The 22,977-nt window shown below is 47.7% G+C and overlaps 1 protein-coding gene across 3 annotated transcripts in view; it reads right to left on the reverse strand.

The window, feature by feature from the left end:
- Window positions 1-6,192: 6,192 nt before the first annotated feature.
- The window catches only part of LOC144133293 (uncharacterized), a 411,732-nt gene continuing 394,947 nt past the window's right edge, over window positions 6,193-22,977 (reverse strand). For 2 of the 3 annotated variants that reach the window (XM_077666273.1, XM_077666274.1), the window contains 4 exons: window positions 19,994-20,156; window positions 16,269-16,619; window positions 12,448-15,016; window positions 6,207-10,316 (listed from right to left, as the gene is read on the reverse strand). In XM_077666273.1, the coding sequence (XP_077522399.1) occupies window positions 10,114-10,316; window positions 12,448-15,016; window positions 16,269-16,619; window positions 19,994-20,156 (3,286 nt within the window). In that variant the 3' untranslated portion in view covers window positions 6,207-10,113. Of the gene's footprint in view, window positions 10,317-12,447; window positions 15,017-16,268; window positions 16,620-19,993; window positions 20,157-22,977 lie in introns of all 3 variants that reach the window. The other variant, XM_077666275.1, reaches the window with a different exon arrangement.

Genomic DNA, 22,977 nt, shown 5'->3' on the forward strand with positions numbered 1-22,977 from the left:
GCGCGCAATCCAGGCATTGCACACGGCACGCTAAAAAAAGGTGGTGAAAAATCGGATCATCCATTTTCTTGTTTTCATTCTAATCCTGTTGTAGGGCACATACCTGTCGGCCGAGTCCATACTGCCCATGCACCTGTTGCATAGAGAGACGATGGCTGACTAGGAACCTGAAATTTTTTTTTATCCTCCGTTGGACTATCGCTCGAATGTACCCATTGGATCAAATCCAACTGCGTTCGACAGGAAAAGAACTCTGTTATGGTCCTTCCCCTTTCTGAGGCAGGTTCTTCTGTCCTCACGCCAGAGGCAAGCATTATTACCATGCATCATCGATTTGTCATTTGGGTGATTTGCGACTGCCCATTGCGTGCGGTTTGTATTCACTGCGCCTGTCAGAAACATTTGCTGTTCTATAAGGTAGTACTCAATTGGCAGGCCTGTGAAATACCTGTCTCCGAAGAGATGCGTCTTCTTGTCGATTATGGGTACTGCAAGATTCTAGCTGCAGGACTTTCCTGTCTAGTTTGTTCATATTGTTTTCAGGCTCGTCTGCATCGCACTGCGGCCTCTGGAGACCATTACAATAAAGGGCGTAAAGCAAGTGAGCCGGAAACTGTAGTTAAATTTTTTTTCGAAACTGCTAATGTCATGCCACTATCCTTTCCCTTTAGTCATGTCCGGCAATATGCTCGAAATAAATTTCACGGATCTAATTCTCATTACCTCAGACAATGTTATAGAAGGGTCTGCGAACGAGCCGCAGAGGAGACGCTCATGTGCAGTTCAAAACGACGGAAGCGCGGGAAGGATAAGGGATATCGATTTGTTGTCCCTAGAGGGCGCCACGTGTATTACGATCGCGCGGATTCTTTAACACGGCTAGAGAACTGACTCGTGTGCGTATGTGCGCAGGCCATTATAGAAAATTCTGTTTTGCGAGCTTTGCTCTTTTGCGAAACCATATGTGCAGGTCATGCGTTCAAACACATTCCGAGTGCATTGCAAGGAGCCACGCTGACGCTGCTATTGTTTTAAAACAGTCTTTCTCATATACCGACAGTCAAACCTTGCGAAGTTATCCGAGGTTAATAATGTAAGCAGAAGCAGTCTAGAAATTAAGACAACACCGTATGGTAACTAATACGAAGGAATAGAACGTTCCAGCGACTCTGAACGGGGCATATAACTGCTTAAGCACTTTTCTAGGAACACCGTGCATATTTTTACCCTGCGTGTATCTGCAAATCACTCTGTATTAGTTACCAGTAAGACACCAACAAGAAGCTCATACAGTTTAACTTCATTATAACGAAGCTTTAGGGGCTCGGCGATTACTTTGTTATAGCCATAACTTCGGTATTGCTGGTGCTGACCGAGATTCCAAGGGGAATAATTATTACTCTGGTATATCCATTATTTCTTTACAAACCGTTTCATTATAACAAGGTTCCACTGTATTCGTAAGGTTATGACTGGTTAAACATCAGGCTAGAAGTAATGTTTCTGTGGAAAATGAAAACGCGGATTCTGCGCCTGCCCCTACAACTTATGCCGCTTAAGTGGTTAAAACTTAAGTGGTTAAAGTTCAGTAGAAAACTGAAACGATTGCGATTTAATATATTGTTTTTTGCCGCACTTCTAGAGTTGCTGCAAAGAGAAATTAAAAATTTTCGGGGTTCGAAACGGGAAGATTTCTGTTACGAAGACGGTGAGGGCTGTCGTTCTAAGAATCGCGTCATGAATTCATGTCGACAGCATAATTTAAGTTTCTATCCTCCTTTAGAGGGACCCTATGGGCAAGTCCATTGACTATGTTGTAGCACCACAAAACGAACACGTAGAAGAAGAAAAGATTGGACCAAATGCTCAATAACAGTGGGAAAAAGTTTAGTAGATTTGCAACTCCATTCAGTTTTCGTGGTTAGTAGTACAAATCGATCCTTCGGCTCTTTTTAAAGCATACTGAGGTTTACAAAAACTGTAAATTGGGGGATTTAACGTCGCAATGCGACGTATAACATTTCGCAGGGACGCTGTAGTGTAGGGCTACGGATTAATTAAGGTCACGTGAGGTTCCTTAGCGTGTGCTGACATCAACAGCAAAGGGAAGATTTTGTTTCGCCTACATACAAACACGGTCACAGTGGCCGCGACCATGCACCGTCCAGAAAAATCCTGATTGGCTGTTTGGCAGTGACGTCATCGTGACGTCATCGGGGCACGACACCGCTTTCAACATGAAGCACTCACCGTTCGTGTTCTTCCAGGTTTTCCTGGTTCTTCAGTTCCCATGGAATACACCGACTGCGGATTCACTGCACCTTTGGACGCTGCCAAACGCGACCAGACCCGACAGCTGGACGAAACCACCCTTCCTGGACGAGATTGTCAAGTTCGGCTGGCAACCGGAGCCATATACATCCGCCCACCCCGCTATCAGCGTTGGAAGCGCGGGATATAATCTGCAACCGGACAGCGTTTTCTTGTGGCACGACACCGCTTTCAACATGATGCACTCACCGTTCGTGTTCTTCCAGGTTAGTTACAATGATGACCCTTTATCTGCTAAAACCTCGAATCGTTTTTTGTTCGTGGTGTCGTGCCCCAGACACTGGTTGCATGTTCTTACGGGTTGTAAGACTAGAATGGCACTCTGTATTAGCAGCATACTGTTAGCGCTCTCTGGAGACGTAGAGTCAAATCCCGGTCCGCCTGGCACCGATCAAGAAAGCGTTCTGGCAACTGTACTCGAGACAGTCCAGAGAATTGAATCTGGCCAGGATGGTATCAGGAATGACCTACGCGCCCTAAAACAATGGCAGGCATCAGTGGACGTTGAACTAAAACAGCTATCTGCCAGAATTCGCACAATCGAGGTCGAAATGGTAGAAATGAAATCTACCATTTCTACGCCATCCACAGAACTGTCTACAATAGGTCCCTCAAATATAACCGAACAATTAAAGATAATTACCTCACGATGTGACGACACAGAAAACAGACTTCGCCGCTCTAACCTACTTTTCTTTGGTATACCTGACAACGAGTCCGAAACATGGTCTAGCTCTTCTTGGCATATGTTACCGACCACCAGATAGTTCGGACTCTTTCGTAACAAATTTGCATGCCAACCTCTTAGATATAAGAAGTAACTTCCCAAAGGCCGACATTTATTTATTCGGTGATTTTAATTACCCGAATATCAACTGGAATACCTTAACTGCATCGGCACAGGACTCACTTAATTTCGTTGAACTAACATTAGACTTTTCTTTAACTCAGCTAGTTTCTCAACCTACGCGCGACCTTAACATATTAGACCTTGTTCTCACATCGGCTCCAGACAATATAAGCCCGATCTCCCTCACGGATGGTTTCAGTGATCACAAACTGCTCCATTTCACTCTGAAAATGCCGTCACACCAACGCAGACCACCTCAGAAATATATCTTCGACTATAACAGAGCGAACTACGATGCCATTAACCTCGGCTTACAAACATTCTGTGATTCCTTTCTGCAATCCTTTCCTAATCAATCTGTTAACGAAAACTGGCGTCACTTTAAAGATAAGCTCACGCAGTTAATGAACACCTATATACCCCGCATATCTTTCCGTGCTAACTCATCTAAGCCGTGGTACCACAGGAACCTGCGTACGTTGATGAACAAAAAAAACGACTTTTTAAAACAGCTAAACGGCTCAAAACACCCGCATCATGGGAAAAACATAAAAACGCTTATAAAGAATACTGCGCGGCCATACGGAAAGCTAGGCATAAGTTCATGGCTCACGATCTGCAATCCCTCCTTAAGCACAATCCAAAAAAATTTTGGAAAACATTATCATCTTCCGAAACTTCTTCAGATTTTACGTTGATTGATGAGGCTGGAGACCCCATTGCTCAAGACGAACGCCCTCAGACTTTCAATAACTTTTTCGCCAATATGTTCACGAAGGAAGACTATTCCAATATTCCATCGCCATCAGAATATGACTATGACTACATGAGCCCAATAGACGTTACTGTTGATGGCGTTGCGACATTGATTAACAATCTGAAATTAAGTACTTCATGTGGTATTGACGGGATTAATTCGAAAATTTTGAAACATACCGTGGCTCATTCCAGCGTCATACTCACTCATATATTTCGGCAATCACTTTCAACAGGCGAGATGCCATACGAGTGGAAAATTGGAAAAGTTATTCCAATTTTCAAATCCGGTGACCGAACTGACGTTGCTAACTATCGCCCAATATCTCTGACATGTATATCTTGCAAACTTCTCGAACACATCATTGCATCTAACACGGCATTACATTTAGAAGGCAACGGTTTCTTCTTTTCAAAACAACATGGGTTCAGAAAAGTGTTATCATGTGAAACACAACTACTCGAATTTACTAATGAGCTTTTTCACGGTATGGACGAAAATCTTCAAATCGACTGTATATTCCTAGACTATGCTAAAGCCTTTGACCGCGTTCCACACTGTCGTTTAATAGCGAAACTCTCATCATTGCGCCTCGATTCATTAACAATTTCTTGGATAAGAAACTTTTTATCATTTCGAAAACAATTCACTTCTATTGATAACCATTCATCCCATTTAATTGATGTAACATCAGGCGTACCGCAAGGTAGTGTAATAGGCCCGTTACTTTTTCTGATTTACATCAATGACCTCCCATTAGGCATTACCTCAACACTCAGAATGTTTGCAGACGATTGCGTTATTTATCGCAAAATCCGCTCCTTTAATGACCACATCGCCCTTCAAGAAGATCTACATCGCATTAATAACTGGTGCTCATCATGGCTAAGGTCCTTTAACACTGATAAATGCCAGTTAATGACATTTAGCCGTAAACGGTCTAATTACCTTTTCACTTACTCGCTTAACAACAGTCCAGTCACTCTTGCGTCATCGTACAAGTACCTTGGCGTTCACTTTTTATCTAATCTCTCATGGAAAACCCACATAGAAAAAATTGCTGCCAAAGCTAGCCGTACATTAGGTTATTTAAAGCGTAACCTCAGAGGTGCGCCTTCTTCCACACGCCAGCTCGCATATCAGACATTCGTCCGCCCTCAAATTGAATACGCATCTTCCATTTGGTCACCTCACCAACAGTACCTAATTAATTCCCTAGAGCGCGTACAAAATCGTGCCGCTCGCTTCATTTCTCGCAACTATTGCCGACATTCCAGTATAACTAGCATTAAGGCTTCGTTATCCCTTCCATCCTTAGAATCTCGCAGAACAATAGCACTTATCTGCCTCTTCCATAAAATTGTTTACAGCCATCATTCCTTCACACTACCCCTTACAAAACCGGCCCGCACATCTCACCGATTGCATAATCACCTCAGTTTTAAGCGCCTTTCGGGAAGGACCACTGCATTCAACTCATCAGCCCTGCCCCGTGCAATCATTTATTGGAATAGTCTTCCTGATAACGTTGTTCACATCTCAGATCATGTTATTTTCAAAGAAAAAATAAGTAGCATTTTCTTCTGAAGTGTGTTCTGTAGTGCGTTTTTCAATTTAGTTTTTCAATTTAGTTCTATTTTCTGGTTGGTTGCTTGTTTTTTGTATAACGATGTTAAAATAACCATGTTCTACTTGCTTCTTTTTCCCACCCCAGTTATGTAACCCCCCTCACATAATACTCCAGTCGGAGCCCGTGAGGTATTTGAATAAATAAATAAATAAATGAAGCTGCTTACGTCAGCAGCGACATCATCTCCACGGAGAAATTCCATCGGCTAGAACGACATGACTTCACCAGAAGAAATAATGGCTATTGGCAGGAGAGAAATGAAGTCACCAGGCCGCAATGACGTCACTAGGCCGGGTTAGTCTGTGTGAAGCCTGACCTACCAGCCGAGGCTGGTAGATGGTGTACAGGAAAAGGCCAGGAAGAGCAACCTCGGTCTCATAAGTTCCACCAGTCACTTCCGGAAAAGGCATCAACAGCTCCGAATGCTATCGCGTTGCCAAGACATGAAGAAGTTAGGTATCCTTGTGTTTTGTTTTTGTCCTACTTCCTCTTTGTTGTCCAGTCTTTGTGAAGTCATCTTACCTGCTCTTGCAAACACCAGCCCTAGCCCTGAACCATTTATTTTGTCCGATAGCAGGAGACAAACTCAAGCGTATGAAAATGCGTCAGGACATCTCGGGTGTCGAGGAATTATGGCTAAAAATAACACTTTTATTGTAACACGTACAAATAAGCAACACAGTGAGGTACCTGCCAAAAGTACCGCTTGTTTTGACATCCGGCACTCTCGCTCAGACGGTGCTTTGTGTTTACTCCAATATTTTTTTTCCCCAAGACGTCGAAAAGTGTATACAAAGGGTCCATTTATTACTGCTTTTACTGAATCTATCTGTGAAGAACAGAATGCTGCAAATATGGGTAAAGGAAGAACGCAGTTATGCGTAAAACACGCTTTGTTTCACCTGCGTTGCTTATGACTGAGACCACAAAAAATTACAAGCCCAGTTCGCTCACTGGTGCCTGCGAATACTGAGCGGACTGGGTTCAACCAGACTTTGTTTGAATGTGCTTGTGTTCACATTTCAGAATATGGTGATCATTTATTTATTTATTTATATCGGTACCCTCAGTGTCAGAGGGCATTCTTCGTGCGAGGCTCACCACAGCTGCATAATTGGGAGCCCAGGAAGTTAGCTGTAAGTCATGATCGCAAGTTTTGTCTTGAAGACTGAGTTCTGCGAAGAATGAGGAACGCTGGAGTACCAAGTGACAACTTTCTTGACAGACGATGAAATTGACAGACGATGAAAATAAAAAAACAAACTTTTCAAGTTTAGGCTGTTCCAAACACTTCGCATCATGTTTATAACGTTAACAGGTTGTAAGGGGGAAAAGAGAGAGAGAGAGCAGGGGTGGCATCATGTTCTGGATATACACATTGAGGTTTCGACCTATACAATAATTACACCCAGCTTAGAGGCTCTGGAAAACGAACTTTTCGTACGTAGGAAAAACTGTGACCTTCAAATCTGGCCAGTAGTGCGTTTTCAGGTGTTGAAAACGGATGTGCGCCCTATGATCTTGTGGTCGGCAGGTGTTCCCATAGAGCTTTTTATCGCCGATAGTACAACAGATTGCATCCATATCTATGTACTATTTGTGACCCTTTCACCGCTCAGTGCCTGGACTACCCGACATACCGATTGCTTGCCATGTACCCACTTCTACGTGGAGCCCGCATACAAACTCTGATGTCAATATTTTTTGCGCCACTTTAAGGAAGCTGCCCGAAGGAAGACGAGGCCAGAATGTGCAAGTTTCCGCCAGCATTCACCGATTTTTCTGTTGGAACTGTTTCGTGTAGAATAGAAAAAAATGCTATAGGATAAAAAAAATGCTCTCTTTGAGCCTTTGTATCGATTGGTTATGTCCAAACCAGATGCTTAAAACCCATATTTCTGGTGAATAATTGGTCGAATTCCGGTTTGCGTACAATTCACGACCATTTGGGCCACCTTGTATCTGCTTTTGCAACTCACTGCGATGGAAAATTTAGGCATTTCGCCTTGCAGTACATAGCAGAAGCAGTTAAAAGTGCAGCAGGTTAAATAATGCGTGTTTTGTCAGAAAGTAAGGAGACAACTGCTGCACGAAGCACAAACCTAAACAAGTAGAGGAAGTGGAAACCTGAATCCGCTGATCACCCGACCTCGTAACACTTGAAAAAAAGCTTTTTAAGATGAAGTGTCCCACCTTTCCCACCCACATTCTCCACTGCATCTTCCCCTTTCCTTCATTCCCCTTTGACCTTTTTTCTTCGCGTGGAAATGTTCCTATTATTCTCGCCAACGTTGCCATTCATTACTGAGATGAAAATAACTCCGTTTGTGCAAACATTGGTCATTGAAGTGGGGTCTTCGCCTTAGCTCCCTGCATTGAAGTTTGCACTTCAAGAATCATCTTTCTGGCTCCCTCTAACGTTAACTGCTTCACTAGCGACCATGGCAGTAATGATCCTGACTCCGCGTCCGTTTAAGAAAGTGATCAGTCGTTGAACACAACAGCATTGGTGACAAGAAGGTCAAGGGAAAAAGCCAACGACAGTCTGAATTATCAAAGAAAAAAAATCGGTGCTATTGTTTGAAGGAATAACACAAAACTCAGGTGACAGGACTGGCGCTGACTCCAACTAAATCTATTGGAGAGAACACCTGATCCTTACAACGCCGAATTTCTTTTCTTTGAAACAATTTGTAACCAACTATCCTCCCAAAGTGCATTCTTATGAGAGACTGGTGTTGTTATTCGCAAACAGCAGAAAAAAAACGCATGTATAAAACAAGAACAGAGTTTCCTGAAAACGTCCCACTGCTGCTCATTGCCAAGCAACAGAGAAAACATGACTGCATTGCTATGACCAGATCGATGTTCCTACGAGTCCAATGTGCATCTCTGCCCAAGCCGGAAAGAATTGTTTGTACGTCTTCGGTCATTAGTTACGAATAAAGGCATTCGAGTTTGTCTTCCACACAACTCCGACTACTTGTGCTAAGTGGACCAGATGCCCATTGTCGCGATTTCGTGACAGTCCGATTTGTGAAATTTCAGCGGCGCTAGCAAGGTTCTAAGATTGACTTTGGATGTGGGAACACTAGCTGGCATACTTTAGAGGTTAAAACTTTTTGTTTCGTGATTTGGGCGATAAAGGATTAACTTGAAGGCCTGGCTATAACTGTTCGTGGCTTTGGTGGAGGCTTAGCGTTAGGTTAAAATTAACACTGCACCCTCTGCATGCCGCATATCACAACAATGCCTGTAAGTTTGGTCAAAGAACTTAATCCCAATGCCGATGAGCTGACTGCGCACTGTTTGGTGACCCAGTTGCAGTTTTGTTTTCCAACAATGAAAAATCGAAGACAACTTTGTGCGTGACTGGCGACAGCACACAGAGCAGTGACAACGGGTCCACCGACGACAGTAACCACAAGCTGGTGAGCGGCAAGTCATTTAGTCGTTGTTTTCATCCATGGTTCTTTTCTCTGTCTAATCAGTTCAGAACACCAGGAGCGTAACCAGTAACGGTTAAGCAACTCAACCACCTCACCGACCACATGCCTAAAGTGACATGAAAACATTTGGAATCCAGACTTTTCTTGAGCAGAGAACCAAACGTTCCAACTGCTCATCACCCAAGCAGAGAAGGCGATTTCAGAGTCCATTTCTTGAATACTTAAAGAAGTCAGAAAGTTATTCCAGCCTCTAGATATCGCTCTCTATGTAGTATAACTAACATTTGGCAAGGACAGATGACTGCTGTTCTTCAAGGCAGGACACCTCACTCAATTTCTTAGGCGAAAGTGGAAGTTGCAACTAAGACCGGGAACACGTCACTTACCTTCATCTTAACCAAACGATTTTGTTGCGATCACGTCCGCGAGCACAACCTGTATACACCGAAAGCACTTTTTTATTTCTACAAATCGCGTCAGGCTAAAATCTGTGCCAGTTCTCTCAAAACCGCTTATTTCTATACTTACAAACCGAGAGCCGAAGGAGCACTGCGTTTAATATCGCTTTATGCGCGCTCTAGTGATCATTTTAGATCGGCGCAGGAAACATTCGACCATCAAGAAGAAAGTTTTGATTCGTGACTCCAGAGAGGATCGCAGCGCTACAGTCATCCAGGAGAGCAGTTGCGTCCCAACGGTTAGAATGCGTTAGGTAGGGAGTGTAGTGATTGTAACGCTTATCGTCCCTGCAGACCAGCGTTTTCAAGATGGCTGCGGCTATTTTCACCGAAACTCAGGCGATCTACGCGAAGAGCTGTTTTGACGTCCGTTGGCAGGAGCAGTGTCTTCCTGCACCTTCCTTTATCGCGCGCTTCACGCTCTTCAAGTTATTCCCACACTCTTGTGCTTCGCACATGGGCAACATCACCATCCCACAGAGGTCGCTCGTGAGTCCGTTTCCCGCACACTTCCCGTGTTCAGGTTGGCCTAGAGAGCTTCAAAAGTGAGTGGTTTTTGGCTGCGAGCATCCAGCGCGCGCATGCGCACACACGCACACACACGCACGCACTACGTGGCTGGCTACGTAGGCGCGCGCCTAGTAGAAGTCCAGAAGCCTGCAGCACAAAAGGCCAGCACAGCCCACTTCGTCCTCGGGCTGTCGGAGCTCGTGGCCGTGCTGCTGGTGCCAGCGCTGCACGTGCCTGCCGAGTCCTGGCATGTGCTGCTGGCGCCGTCGCACGGGCGGGCTTTGGGGCGGGCTCCGACCTGGCGCCGATCGGCTCCTGCCGCCGACGCCGCCTGCACTGAGGAACGGCGCCCCTGGAGCGGATGGCGGTGGCGGCGCCAGGAACGCATTCAGGTATGTATTTGTCGCCACTAGTCATTGATAACCCGCGGAAGCGCGTTCAGGTATGTATTTGTCGCCACTAGTCACTGATAGCCCGCGGGAACGCATTCAGGTATGTCTTTGTAGCCACTAGTCACTGATAGCCCGTGGGAGTGCATTCAGGTATGTCTTTGTCGCCACTAGTCACTGATAGCCCGCGGGAACGCATTCAGGTATGTCTTCGTCGCCACTAGTCACTTATAGCCCGCGGGAGCGCATTCAGGTATGTATTTGTAGCCACTAGTCACTGATAGCCCGTGGGAGTGCATTTAGGTATGTCTTTGTCGCCACTAGTCACTGATAGCCCGCGGAAGCGCATTCAGGTATGTATCTGTCGCCACTAGTCACTGATAGCCCGCGGGAGCGCATTCAGGTATGTCTTTGTGGCCACTAGTCACAGATAGCCCGTGGGAGTGCATTCAGGTATGTATTTGTCGCCACTAGTCACTGATAGCCCGCAGGAGCGGATTCAGGTATGTCTTTGTGGCCACTAGTCACTGATAGCCCGTGGGAGCGCATTCAGGTATGTCTTTGTCGCCACGTACTAGTCACTGATAGCCCGCGGGAGTGCATTCAGGTATGTCTTTGTCGCCACTAGTCCTGATAGCCCGCGGGAGCGGATTCAGGTATGTATTTGTAGCCACTAGTCACTGATAGCCCGTGGGAGTGCATTTAGGTATGTATTTGTCACCACTAGTCACTGATAGCCCGCGGAAGCGCATTCAGGTATTTATCTGTCGCCACTAGTCACTGATAGCCCGCGAGAGCGCATTCAGGTATGTCTTTGTAGCCACTAGTCACTCATAGCCCGCGGGAATGTACACCAAATCTCTGGAATTCTTGGTCCTTCCTAGCATCGCCCATTTTCCTGGCATGCAATATGGCTACAAGTATGCCATACTGTAGCACGGATCTTTCCTAGGACTCGGCATTGCTTTGTTTCTCCTCGCGAATTCCAGTACTTAATTGTACGACGTGAAGCCGGGACAAATACTAAGGTTTTCGCTCTTCCTGTGAATCGGCACGCCCGATCAGCTCATGCAACGAGTTGCCAATTATCCATGAGAAGTGTTACTTTCTTAACCCGTTTATAAACTTTTTTTTACCAAAAGCGATAACGACAACGAAAGCTTGAAGCTGCGAATTAAGGGTGTCTTACCTTTGTCGCGCATATATACTTATTTTTGCGCGAGAGTGCTACGTAGGCATGTCATTCAGTGGTCTTTGATTTCAAAGCTATGGCTTTTCTTGTAAATAATGACGCCTGAAGCTACACAGGAAAGATTGAAGGATGAGACAACCTGATGAATCCCATGCTGAAGAGCAATGCAAAAGCGCAGGATGCCGAGGACGTTGTCTTTTCCTAGCACTGCTAGGTGTAGGAAAAAACTCAAGATTAAGGTCAAGTGTAAAACGTCGAGAGAGAAAAGGACGGAAAAAAAGCGAGACCACTCAGGCAAATACTGCTGTGCCATCGGCAACAACTGTAACGAGAACCAGCGAACTAAAATTCCTACAAAAATCGTAAATATATGCGCTACTGGAGTGGAAATACAAGTGCTATTGATCAGCATTTCTAGAAGACTGCCTTCGCGTTTTCGAAATGAAATCAGCCAGCGCTGGTATTGAGTTTGCAGCTGCTGAGACCTGCTCTTTTTTGTAATCTTGTTCATGTTTCATTTGTTGCTGATAGTATGTACATTAAGGCGACAACCAAACTCTGTATTACGTGTCCACGTTATGGACTATTCGACCATGCGCCTCTTGATTTTTCCGCGTTGCGTGATTAGAAACATCGATAAATCTTTTGCATGTTTCTTCACATAGGACACTGGCGCGCCTTCCACTTTTACTGAAATTTCCCTACACAATGAACACGACTTGAAAGTGATGTTTGTGGACCGTCATATATATCCTGACGGATTTTTATTAATGTAAAACATAGGAGACCCTCACTGCACTTTGAGAAAGCATTTCACGCTCATGTGAATGAAAAGCATCTGCAACCAGCTTCAATAGAGAAGGGAGAGTTTGGTGCGTTACCTTGCGACGCCTTGCGCGACCCCTTGCGGCCGCGCTGTTCCTTGTTGCCTCGTTCGCTGCCCGAATCCTGGCTGGACGCCGGTGTGCTGTCCCGGAGGATGATGCTCTCGTAACCGCTGCTCGTTCCCGAGCACTGCACCACCTGCACAGTCTTCATGACACCCTTGAAGCTGCTCGAGTCGCTGCTACCGTGGCCACTGCTCGACTTGCGCACGGTGGGCCTCGCCTGCGTCACCGTGGCGTATGGTGACGGCAGGGCGCCGGAGTCGATGGTTTCCGCCCGCTGAATCACGTTTCCCTTCGGATCTGTGCTGCAGGGTGTGGTCGGAGTAGACACGCTACGACAAAGAGAGTTGTTGGTACTGGCGGGTGTAGCAGTGCTATCGGTGCCAGTTCCCGGCTTGGCCTGCTGCTGCGGAGGCTTCCTGGCAAGCTTTCCGTCGCAGTGTTTGCCGTTGCCGCACGGTGCCTTGGTTATTACGGAAGCAGCGCCGGGAGCACGTGGACCCGTGTTCCTGGCGCTCACTCGGCTCCTAGTCGGGCTGGAGCTGGTAAGCGTCCCACAAGAACTGCTCGTGGGGTTGGCGGCTGTGCGCGAGGGTGACATGTGGGTCTTGTGAGGAGAGGAGGTCCCTGCCGAAGGAACTGCGCCCGAGCTGACCTTTCGCTGCGACTTTTGGAGCGGCGCAACCGCTCGCTTTGGAGACAAGTGCTGCTCAGGTTTGGAGTGATGCTGCTGTTGCAGCTGCGCCACAGAACTCGCCCGAAAGCAGCTGGTTACCCTGTTTGGCGCCGAGGCGACCATGTCCTTGTGAGTCGCTAGGTTGTGGTCTCCGTTCTGCAGCAACCTCGTGGCATCCTCGTTGTGCCCTCCGCAGTTTAGCCGCTCTGGCTGCCTGGCGGAGGAGGAGGCAGCCGGCGAAGCACAGTCCCCCGAAGCATCGTGCTCTGCAGGGTCGTCAGTGCTCTGAGGGATTTTCTGGTTCGTCCGATCCAGTTCGCTGTCAGCACTGAAGAGAGAGAATAGTCTCTGAGGCTGCACGTCGATTACCGGAGGATCCTGGGTACCGGGAAACACTCCGAAGTCTTTGGCAAGGAGATCCAGCTTTTCCGAGTATGACTGAAAAAGGGTGTTGCCCTCTGGCGAAAGTTTAGGGGGCGATAAATCTTGGCTGTCTGCAAGCGACGAGCTAGATTTTTGGATGCGGTTGTAGAAGGCTTCTAGCTTGAGGCCGTTCATCGGCTTAATGTTCAGCCTCTGAATATCGTACTTGTCCGTGTCCAAACCCGCCGGTTCGCTCTTTGTGCTAGTGACGTCCGCGCAGTCGCTACCGTCTGTAGAGCCATCGGGATCGTCGCACAGGTCTTTCCTCTGCTTCCGGTTCGGAAGGCTGCCGTAGCGACCACCCGTGGGACTAGATTTTCCGCTTCGCATTATTAGCAGCGAGGGTATGCTCTCGTTGTTGTTGCCGAAGTAAGGCGACGTAAGCTTTCGGAGACGCGCTATGCGTTCCAACTTCTCCGTGAGCACGTCACCTTTGACGCCAAGGCTGATGTCGTCGCCGTAAAGCCTCTGGTGCCGCTCTTTGCGACGTTGAAGCAGTGTCCCCTGCAGAAGCTTCCATGTGAGGCCTCCGTAGACGTGTCCCAGCATCTCAGCGTCGTCCCCGACAACCTGATTGAGGTCCACGCTTACGGACCTGGAATCCGTGAAAGACGACGGCAGGTTGAGGCCATCATCGCTCAGCACCTGGAGTGGGTGGCTTTCTGGGCTGCGTCCGATGGTGCTTCCCTGATCCACTTCGGGTAGCGGGTTCTCGTCGTTCGCCGTAGGCCATCCGCTCGTCGCGCCCAGAATGTCTTCTTCCGTGACCTGCAGGCAGCAGTCCTGCATCTGCACCGGTTCCACTATCTGCTCTTCTTCGGCCGGTGTCACGTGAGTATCTTGGCACTCCTCCTGCATCGTGTTCTGTCCTTGGTCTTTCTTGTGCAGAGCTGTCTTGCACTTCCCGTGCTCCGCCGAGGACGCCTCTTGCGTGGCCTTCCGGTCTTCGTGGGCCCTACCGTTCACGCACCTGCCTGGAGAGCAGCTTCTTCTCTTGGAGTGGTGGGGCTCGTGGTGTTTCCTTGTCTTTCTGTGCTCCGGCGTGGGGCTGCCCTCTGTTTCCAGAGTCGCCGTCTTGTCTCCCTTGCTGGGCGTCGGCCTCTGTTTCTTGCTGCCCTTGGGGCTCTGGGCGTATCGGGAGTGCTCCTGCACCCATCGCTCGACCATGCTCTTCTTGTGGTCATCCATGTAGCCATAGACGGCGGCCACAGCGGGACCGTCGACCCACTGCTCTTTCTGGAGCTGCTCGAGAGTGCGCGAGTCGAACTTGGGCTTCGAGAACCGGGGCCCGTCTATCCAGAGCTCGTCGCTGGCGTGTTTGGCACCGGCGCTGCTGTCGTAAGCAGACTGAGGAGGCGGTTCTTTGCTGGACCCGCGGTGGCTCTTTCGCAGGGTCTGGTGGGACTTGCCGTGGCTTTCCTGAAGGCTGGGGGACGAGCATGAATCGCGGTTCGCAGTGCCGCACTGGAAAGATGTAGATGCAAGTAGGTTAGCGTATGAAACGATTTCCCTCGAATCACAAGAGAGAACAAGCATGGAAACGAAAAGCAAGAACCAGACTTTTTTTGTATCATTGAGTCGTACGTAAAATCAGGGGCATAATTACAGTGAAAAGCAAACTGCAAAGGATTCAATGCATCTTTAAAATGCAGCCAAAGTCTTCGACAAATTAATAACGAGAAAATGCACGAATAATCTTGCTTGTTAGGCTATTGACTCAAGTCAGCGGATAAAACGGAAGGCAAACTCTAGATCTGTGCGCGCGAACTGGCCTGCATAAACTTAGATTCTAATAAAAAAGGTGTGCGCAATCTAATTGAGTGGCGCTCTGATTGATGACGAACTGCTTCGCTATTTGTTTCTTGCGGCAGTGCTAAGAAAGTTATTTCCGAGCTGCATTATGCTGTCCTCCTGAATTCTTCAAATCACAGCACTGTAAGCTGCGGTGCACACGGCGTGGTGCAAACGGAGAGGGAAATTGATTAGTGACGGTAAGCAGGAATTAAGAGAGTCATTCCTAATCTTCCTGCTTTTTCTCCAGGAAAGATGGCTCTCTCGTCTGCCATCACTTCTTATGCCACTATGTCTCTCGCGTGCTTTAATTGTTCGTACTTCTGGTTCTTCTCTCCATATTCTGGCTATTTGTTGTCACTCAAGCGGCAGCAGCTGCTCGCGTCAGCATATCTGGGGGAAATATGCGAATGATGTTCTCGCGTTAGGACAGTGCATGATTGGTCAGTACTTGCGCTGTCTTTTTAACGTCTTATCGATATTGGCGCTGGCCGATCACTACCGACGAATCTTTAGTGCCAAAACATAGTGAGAAGCAACACACCTCATAAATACGTACCTCTTCCCATGTGCGGAGTGTAACCCACGCAGTGCGTGTAGGGCGTTATAGCTTAGCGTTACTATAAGCCAATCGGTTGCGCTAGTACTCAAATGACAATAGTACTCAATAGTACTCAAATCACTGTTCGATTCATATTCGGCTACGTTTTTTCTAGCAACACGGGTCGTATTTGACAGGGCAGCAGTACGCTAGCGTAGAGCTACCACGTTTACGTATCCTGCAAGAGGCTGCACGTGCGCGAGCAACATGTGCGCAACTAAGCGCTCTACGGAAGCTGTATACGGTAACGCTACAGTAAAGCGCTCTTGCACTTCATACACCAAAGACGAATGCTGTGAAGGCAATCTGTGACGCAAAACGAACCTTGGAAGCAGTGGCCGCCTCTGGCCTCGCGACGGTTCTTAAGGCACTGCCGCTCCGCGCCGGCGACTCTGGACCAGGCTTGGCCACAGACTTGGCCGGCGAGTTCTGCGGCGTGGGCGCTGAGAGCACGGCCTCGAGAGACGCGGGCGGGCCCTCGTTGTCCGTGAAGTCCTGGTGGTGGCCCACGTAGATGACCGTGTCGCAGGACTGCTCGCTGCTCGAAGTGTACTCGGGGTCCGAGCTGCCGGACCGACGACCCGCGCCCTCCTCGTTCAGGGCCTGGGTCCGCATAAAGGGCCGGCACACCCCGTCCACGCCTTCCGCCGCAGCGCTGGCCATGGTCGACCCGTACTGCGGGTAAGCGACGAAGCGCGCATTCGTACATTGCTCATGTTTATGTATTTTGGATGGTTATGTTTATCTGCTATGTTTTCTTTAAGTGAAAGCTTTACTACGCCAGGTTTTCAAGAGGGCAGCGTCACTGTGCGTTTATCCTTGAATTTCTCTGATTGGTTGACAGAGGTCAGGTGACGTACTGACGCCGTCACAATCTGCCCACCGTGCAACTGCACCATCGGACTTTGAGCAACCTCCCTACCGTGGCAGGTGGAGATTAAAATGATGATTGGCCGAGAGGCAGGCACGTGACCTTTTAACTAACCAGCGACGCCGAGTCGGAGGTCTCTTCAACTTCGGCACTGGACGCGGAGATGGTTTCAAGTGAGACGGAGCGCCAGAAGACTGGCTTTGTTATCAGGCTCAGAGAGTCTGACTCGACTATGCGCGCATTTCATCGACGCTTTACAGACAATCCGTTCAGCAGTGTGTGTGGCGCTTGTGAACGTAGTCATGCAAAGGAAGCTCTCGCTTCTCATCAGGGTTAACCAAAGTTTAAACCACAGCTGTTTTTTTCATACTATGTGTTTACTTGTATAACTGTGCAATTAATCTTGTTTGTATTTTACGCCTGTAGAGACTTTTGACATACGGAAAAAGAGAAAAAAGGGAATGAGAAAAGAAGAAAAAAAGGAGAGGGTTCACATTTTCTTTTCATTCAGGAGTGCTCTGTGAAAGATGTTACTTTGTTCCTCATCCTTTTGCAAACAGTGTCATTTTTTTTTATCTGTACATGAGTGTCAACAGCTGCTTGCCGCTTGGTGGCGTGACCTCGTCAGGCAGCTCTCTGCCTTTAGTCGCATCCTCAAGACAATGATGTATTATAGTCTTGAATAAAATAAATAAGTAAAAATCCTATTGAACAAACCGAGTAAAACCTACAGTTATTAAATTTGTCAAAGTGTAGCTCCTCGAGGGAATCATGTAGATTAGCATCATCGTTCTCCGATGCCAGAGACCACTGGGCCATGGACATTTTCTTCATTTAGTCCGCTAGCACAACTACCCACATTCACGGACAGTTGTGCTAGCGCACAACTACCCACTTTCACAGAACGCTAAGGCACCCGTGTGCTGTGCGATGTCAGTGCACGTTAAAGATCCCCAGGTGGTCGAAATTATTCCGGAGTCCTCCACTACGGCACCTCTTTCTTCCTTTCTTCTTCCATTCCCTTCCTTATCCCTTCCCTTACGGCGCGGTTCAGGTGTCCAACGATATATGAGACAGATACTGCGCCATTTCCTTTCCCCAAAAATCAATTATTATTATTATTACTCCCTCCCTTATCCCTTCCCTAACGGCGCTGTCCACCTGGGGATCTTTAACGTGCACTGACATCGCACAGCATAAGGCGCCCGTGTGCTGTGCGATGTCAGTGCATGTTAAAGATCCCCAGGTGGTCTAACTTATTCCGGAGCCCTCCACTACGGCACCTCTTCTTCCTTTCTTCTTTCACTCCCTCCTTTAACCTTTCCCTTACGGCGCGGTTCAGGTGTCCAACGATACAGGAGACAGATACTGCGCCATTTCCTTCCCCCAAAACCAATTATTATTATTATTATTATTCAGGTGTCCAACGATATATGAGACAGATACTGCGCCATTTCTTTTCCTCAAAAACCAATTATTATTATTATTACTCCCTCCCTTATCCCTTCCCTAACGGCGCGGTTCAGGTGTCCAACGATATATGCGACAGATACTGCGCCATTTCCTCCCCCCCCCCCCCAACAAAGAATTATTATTATTATTCACGGATTTTGCGGGGGCCTGTCAAAAGCTGCGACTCGACCTTGAAGAGCGAGAGATAAGCAGGGGGCCGCGGGTGCTTCACGCGGCTTAGCCAATGAAGAGGCGGCACGTTCATACAGCGGCAGCCAATGAGCGAGCGGCTGCATCACAGCTGCGGGCGTGTAGCGCATTTCAGCGCGCGTTCCGCAGATGGCGCGGGATTCTCGCTTAGGACTCCAAACGGGGCGCACGTGTGTCGATCGGATTAGGCTTCCAAACCGCCTATTTGGGTTGGATGTTAGGACAGCCGCATACACCCGTAGACGCAGTAACCTTGCCGTGATCAGAGAAAGAAACCGATTCTACGTGGTGTGATTAGTAAGATTGCTGGAAAACGTTCAGGCGTTATTCGTTGGAAAAATTTTGACGCTTTTTACCTGTTCGAAACCTTTCTTCATGGGGTGTTTTGACTTTCATGAAAAGAGACGGTGTTTGTATTATTTACGAACACGCCAAATGCGCCGCATTAATCGAGACAAGACAACAGAACAAAACGGTACTAGCCTCACTTGGGAACCAAATTATTTGTGAAGCGAAGGAAAAATACAAATACTGGGTTGACAGACATCAACAACGAAAAGGAACGCACTCATACACATACTTCTAAATTGTTGCTTTGCGCGACTTCATCACGCGTGTAAGTGTGCAGTTGCTTTTTCTGTCTGCATGACCTCAACAGTGGGGTTGTAGACACAGGCTATATACGCTGTGAATTAGTTTCGGTACTGGGGGAGAAATGGCGCTGCAACTGTTTCACTAAGGTGGAAGTCCGAACCGCACCATGATAGATTTATTGTTTGAGAATAAAAAATTGAGCTCGTGCCACTATCTCTGCCGAGGTCACCTTCACTGCGCTACGCTCCGGAAAGACGGGGGATTAAAAGCAACAGAAAAGACTGGTCGGAACAAAGCAGGACTTGAAAAAGCGTGTAAAAGGTGAGGGAGGGAAATACTTGGGCCAGGCTGATGGCATTCGCTGCTAGAGCGCTGGACTGAGGGCCCTCTTCCCGGACGGCGCGAACTACTTATTGAACCAAATAAACGTTTTACACAAATCTCATCATAGCAATGGTGGACGGCTCCGAAATAATTTCGACCACCAGGAATTACGCGTGCACTGACATCGCAGAGCAAAGGGGCGCGTTTTGAACTGCGCTCCTATCGAAATCGAACATCAGCGTCCGGGTTCCGATCCTGTGACATTGGGCTAAGAAGCTTTAAGACAGCCTTCCAGAAGAGCGCTATCATAGCGTGGTTCGGTTTGGCCTGGTTTGTGGCGGTTTAACGTCCCAAAGCGACTCAGGCTATGAGGGACGCCGTAGTGAACGGACTCCGGAAATTTCGACCACCTGGGGTTCTTTAGCGTGCACTGACATCGCACAGTAGACGAGCCTCTAGAATTTCGCCTCCATCGAAATTCTATCGCCGCGGGCGGGACCGAATCTGCGTCTTTCGGGTCAGCAGCCGAGCGCCATAACCACTGAGCCACCGCGGCGGCACAGTGGTTATGGTGTGGGGTACAGTGCCACCAGGCTACCTTGAGTTTCTTGCGTCGCATACGGTGCACCCTGGATGCGAGCTGCACGGTGGCCAGCGTCTCGGCGTAGTGGGCTGCCATCGGGGACACGTGGGCGATCATGGCGGCACGGCACGTGACACTTCCCAGGGCCTCCTTCAGCAGCTGCGTCACCTTGGACTCCCTGCGACGCCGTGGAGGGGAATGGAAAGAGAGAAGTGAAGTCTTCCTTCAGCGAGATCTATCTCGTACTCTGTCGATTAAACCTGGGGTTTTATTAACATATTACTAGTCATTTATTTACAAAAGACTACGGACATTCTTTGTTCCAGCACGAAGCAAGTAAAAGAGAAAGAAAAAATGCTCGCGCGCCTCGTCCAAAAGCACGTCATTAAATTATTGTTCAAAGTTCGGGCGTTAAAAAATGTAGACAGAAAACACTTGGAACACGCGTGTCGCACCTGAGAAAAAAATTGCACGCAAAAATAGAATTGGCAAGATATTTCTCTGTCTGTTGAAGAAATACTGTTTCAGGCCTGTTTGCCCTTTTTTTTTACCCGTGATATAACATCTTTAGGCAGGAAGTTTGACTCGTGGAAAAAGGAGAACTTGTTGCAAGAGAACATCTTTATTTGGCCATTTTCACGAGGGGCGCGTCGAATAAACACTTCTCTTTGCGAATCTTTTCATGCCCTCGATCTTTGCATGTATTTCCGGGACTTTTCAGAGCGACAGGTCTACTTTTTTCAGCACATCTTTTGCTGGGTCGTCACACGTTCGTTCATGATCCGTGTACGGCGTGAGGACAAATACATACAACATAAGGACGGTACTTAGCGCCATTCGTCGAAAATGTATGCATTCAGCAATGCACGCCAGCAACATTTTGCAGCCATTTTTTCCGGGTGAATTGATGGCACTTTCGGGATGGTAATACCAGTGTTTGCGGATGTCATAAAAAAGTATCCGTTAACGAAACTCTAACAGTTCAGTTGCTAAGCAATACATTTAGGCGTCTGTTATATAGCTAGAGATTTGCAGCCAGCGATTAATAATAGCCGTATCAGTTTTCACAGTCTCGACACCGAAGTTATGCTCTACATTGTGGCTCAATGAAGTCTGGACATTCCGGTACGACAAACCGAAACCACATGGTACTGGAGTGTTCACAGCAACAGCCGTCAGCCCTGTTCACTTTTCGGCACGCTTGTCATGTGACCATGCCTGCGTCACCCGGGCCCGTATTTTTGATTCGCGGAGAGGAATCACACCCTCGAGAGGAAACGTCAGTGAAGAGGAAAACAGGCGAGTTCCTTTGGTCACGTGACTTTCGGGACTGGGCTTCTGCCTGGCAGTGGACAGCATCTCTCACGCTCGGTATAAGTAGGCGGGATAGACTTGTACGTATCTTAAGTACTCTACTCACGGTACTGTGCTTTTGTGAGTACATTGCTATTCCAGCAGCGCATTTATAATATTGTATTCAGTAGTTCTACCCGCACGTGACATCATCCACATTTTCCGGCGTTCAAAAAGGCATTCTTGCATTAAAAAAAGATAATAGTCAGTTTTTACAGAAAGACAGAAAGAAATCAAGAGGGAAAGAAGGAAAGAACGAATGAAACGAAGAAGGAAAGAAAGGAGGAAACAAATAAAGATAGAAAGAAGGAATACAGGAAGAAATAAACAAAGAAATGGAGATAGAAAGAAGGAAGAACGAAAGCAAGAAAAAAAAGAAAGGAAGAGGGGAAGAAAAAAGAAGGAAAAGAAAGAAAGCAGGAAAGTACGGCAGGAAGAAAGCAAGAAAGAAAGCAAGCAAGAAAGAAAGAAAGGAATGAAGAAAGAAGGAAAGAAAGAAAGAGAAAGAAAGAACGAAAGAAAGAAAGCAAGACAGCAAGAAAGAAAGAAAGAAAGAAAGAAAGAAGGAAAGAAAGAAAGAAAGAAAGAAAGAAAGAAAGAAAGGCGCCAAAAAAGGATAGCCGCCTGCGGCAATGCCTATTTCACTGATGGCCTCTGGCCACCTGCAGCGCTGAGTTCGCAGTGTTTTTCTGCCGACAACGAAACCGAATCCCGCCGCGCGCCGACCTCGGACGTGTCTCTCTCCTCACCGCGAGTGAGGAGGAGGAAGTCACGTTAAGCCCCATGTAGCGTCGATTCGGGAAGGCTGTGTTCGCACCGGCGATCAGTCGGCACCTATTAGTGTCAAGTAGCCGGCAGTAGGGACCAGGCGGTGAAAGAACACCGGCGACCAGAATGACGGGCCGTGAAGAGAAGAAAGCAGAGGAGTCACACGTAATGTTCTATAGGATGGTGAAGACGAGGAAGGCAGGCTCTTGCTTCGAGGGCAGGGAGAAGAGAATACTTTGTTGTCCTTTCCATTGAAGAGAGTTGAGTTAGCTGTAATTTGGGAACAGCGGGGGAAGGGGCGTCGCTTGTAATAATGCGGAGGGAAGATGCTGAACAATCGAACAATTTTTTGGGGGAAGAAGGGTAGCGGATAGTAATGGCCACACCATCTCACAGAGGGCGCCACGCACAGGCATGCGAATAAAATGCGTCGGAAATTAGGAAAGGCGACAAAAGATAGAAAAATGATCTTGAACATCGCGAAGTCGAGGGAGGAAATGAAATGAAAGTATACAAGACGTGTGTGTCAAGGCACGGAAAGGGAGGAAAGGCGTGAGGCCGCCAACTTCACTCGAATTTGCGATTTCTTAGGGGCCGAAACTCTAGTATACAATGAATATAGTTTTTGATTAGCGTCAGTGCCCCGCCACGGTGGATCAGTGGTTAGGGCGCTCGACTACTGATCCGGAGTTCCCGGGTTCGAACCCGACCGCGGCGGCTGCGTTTTTATGGAGGAAAAACGCTCAGGCGCCCGTGTGCTGTGCGACGTCAGTGCACGTTAAAGATCCCCAGGTGGTCGAAATTATTCCGGAGCCCTCCACTACGGCACCTATTTCTTCCTTTTTTCTTTCACTCCCTTCTTTATTCCTTCCCTTACG

This window comes from Amblyomma americanum, chromosome 5 (assembly GCF_052857255.1).
Source record: "Amblyomma americanum isolate KBUSLIRL-KWMA chromosome 5, ASM5285725v1, whole genome shotgun sequence".
Classification (NCBI taxonomy): domain Eukaryota; kingdom Metazoa; phylum Arthropoda; class Arachnida; order Ixodida; family Ixodidae; genus Amblyomma; species Amblyomma americanum.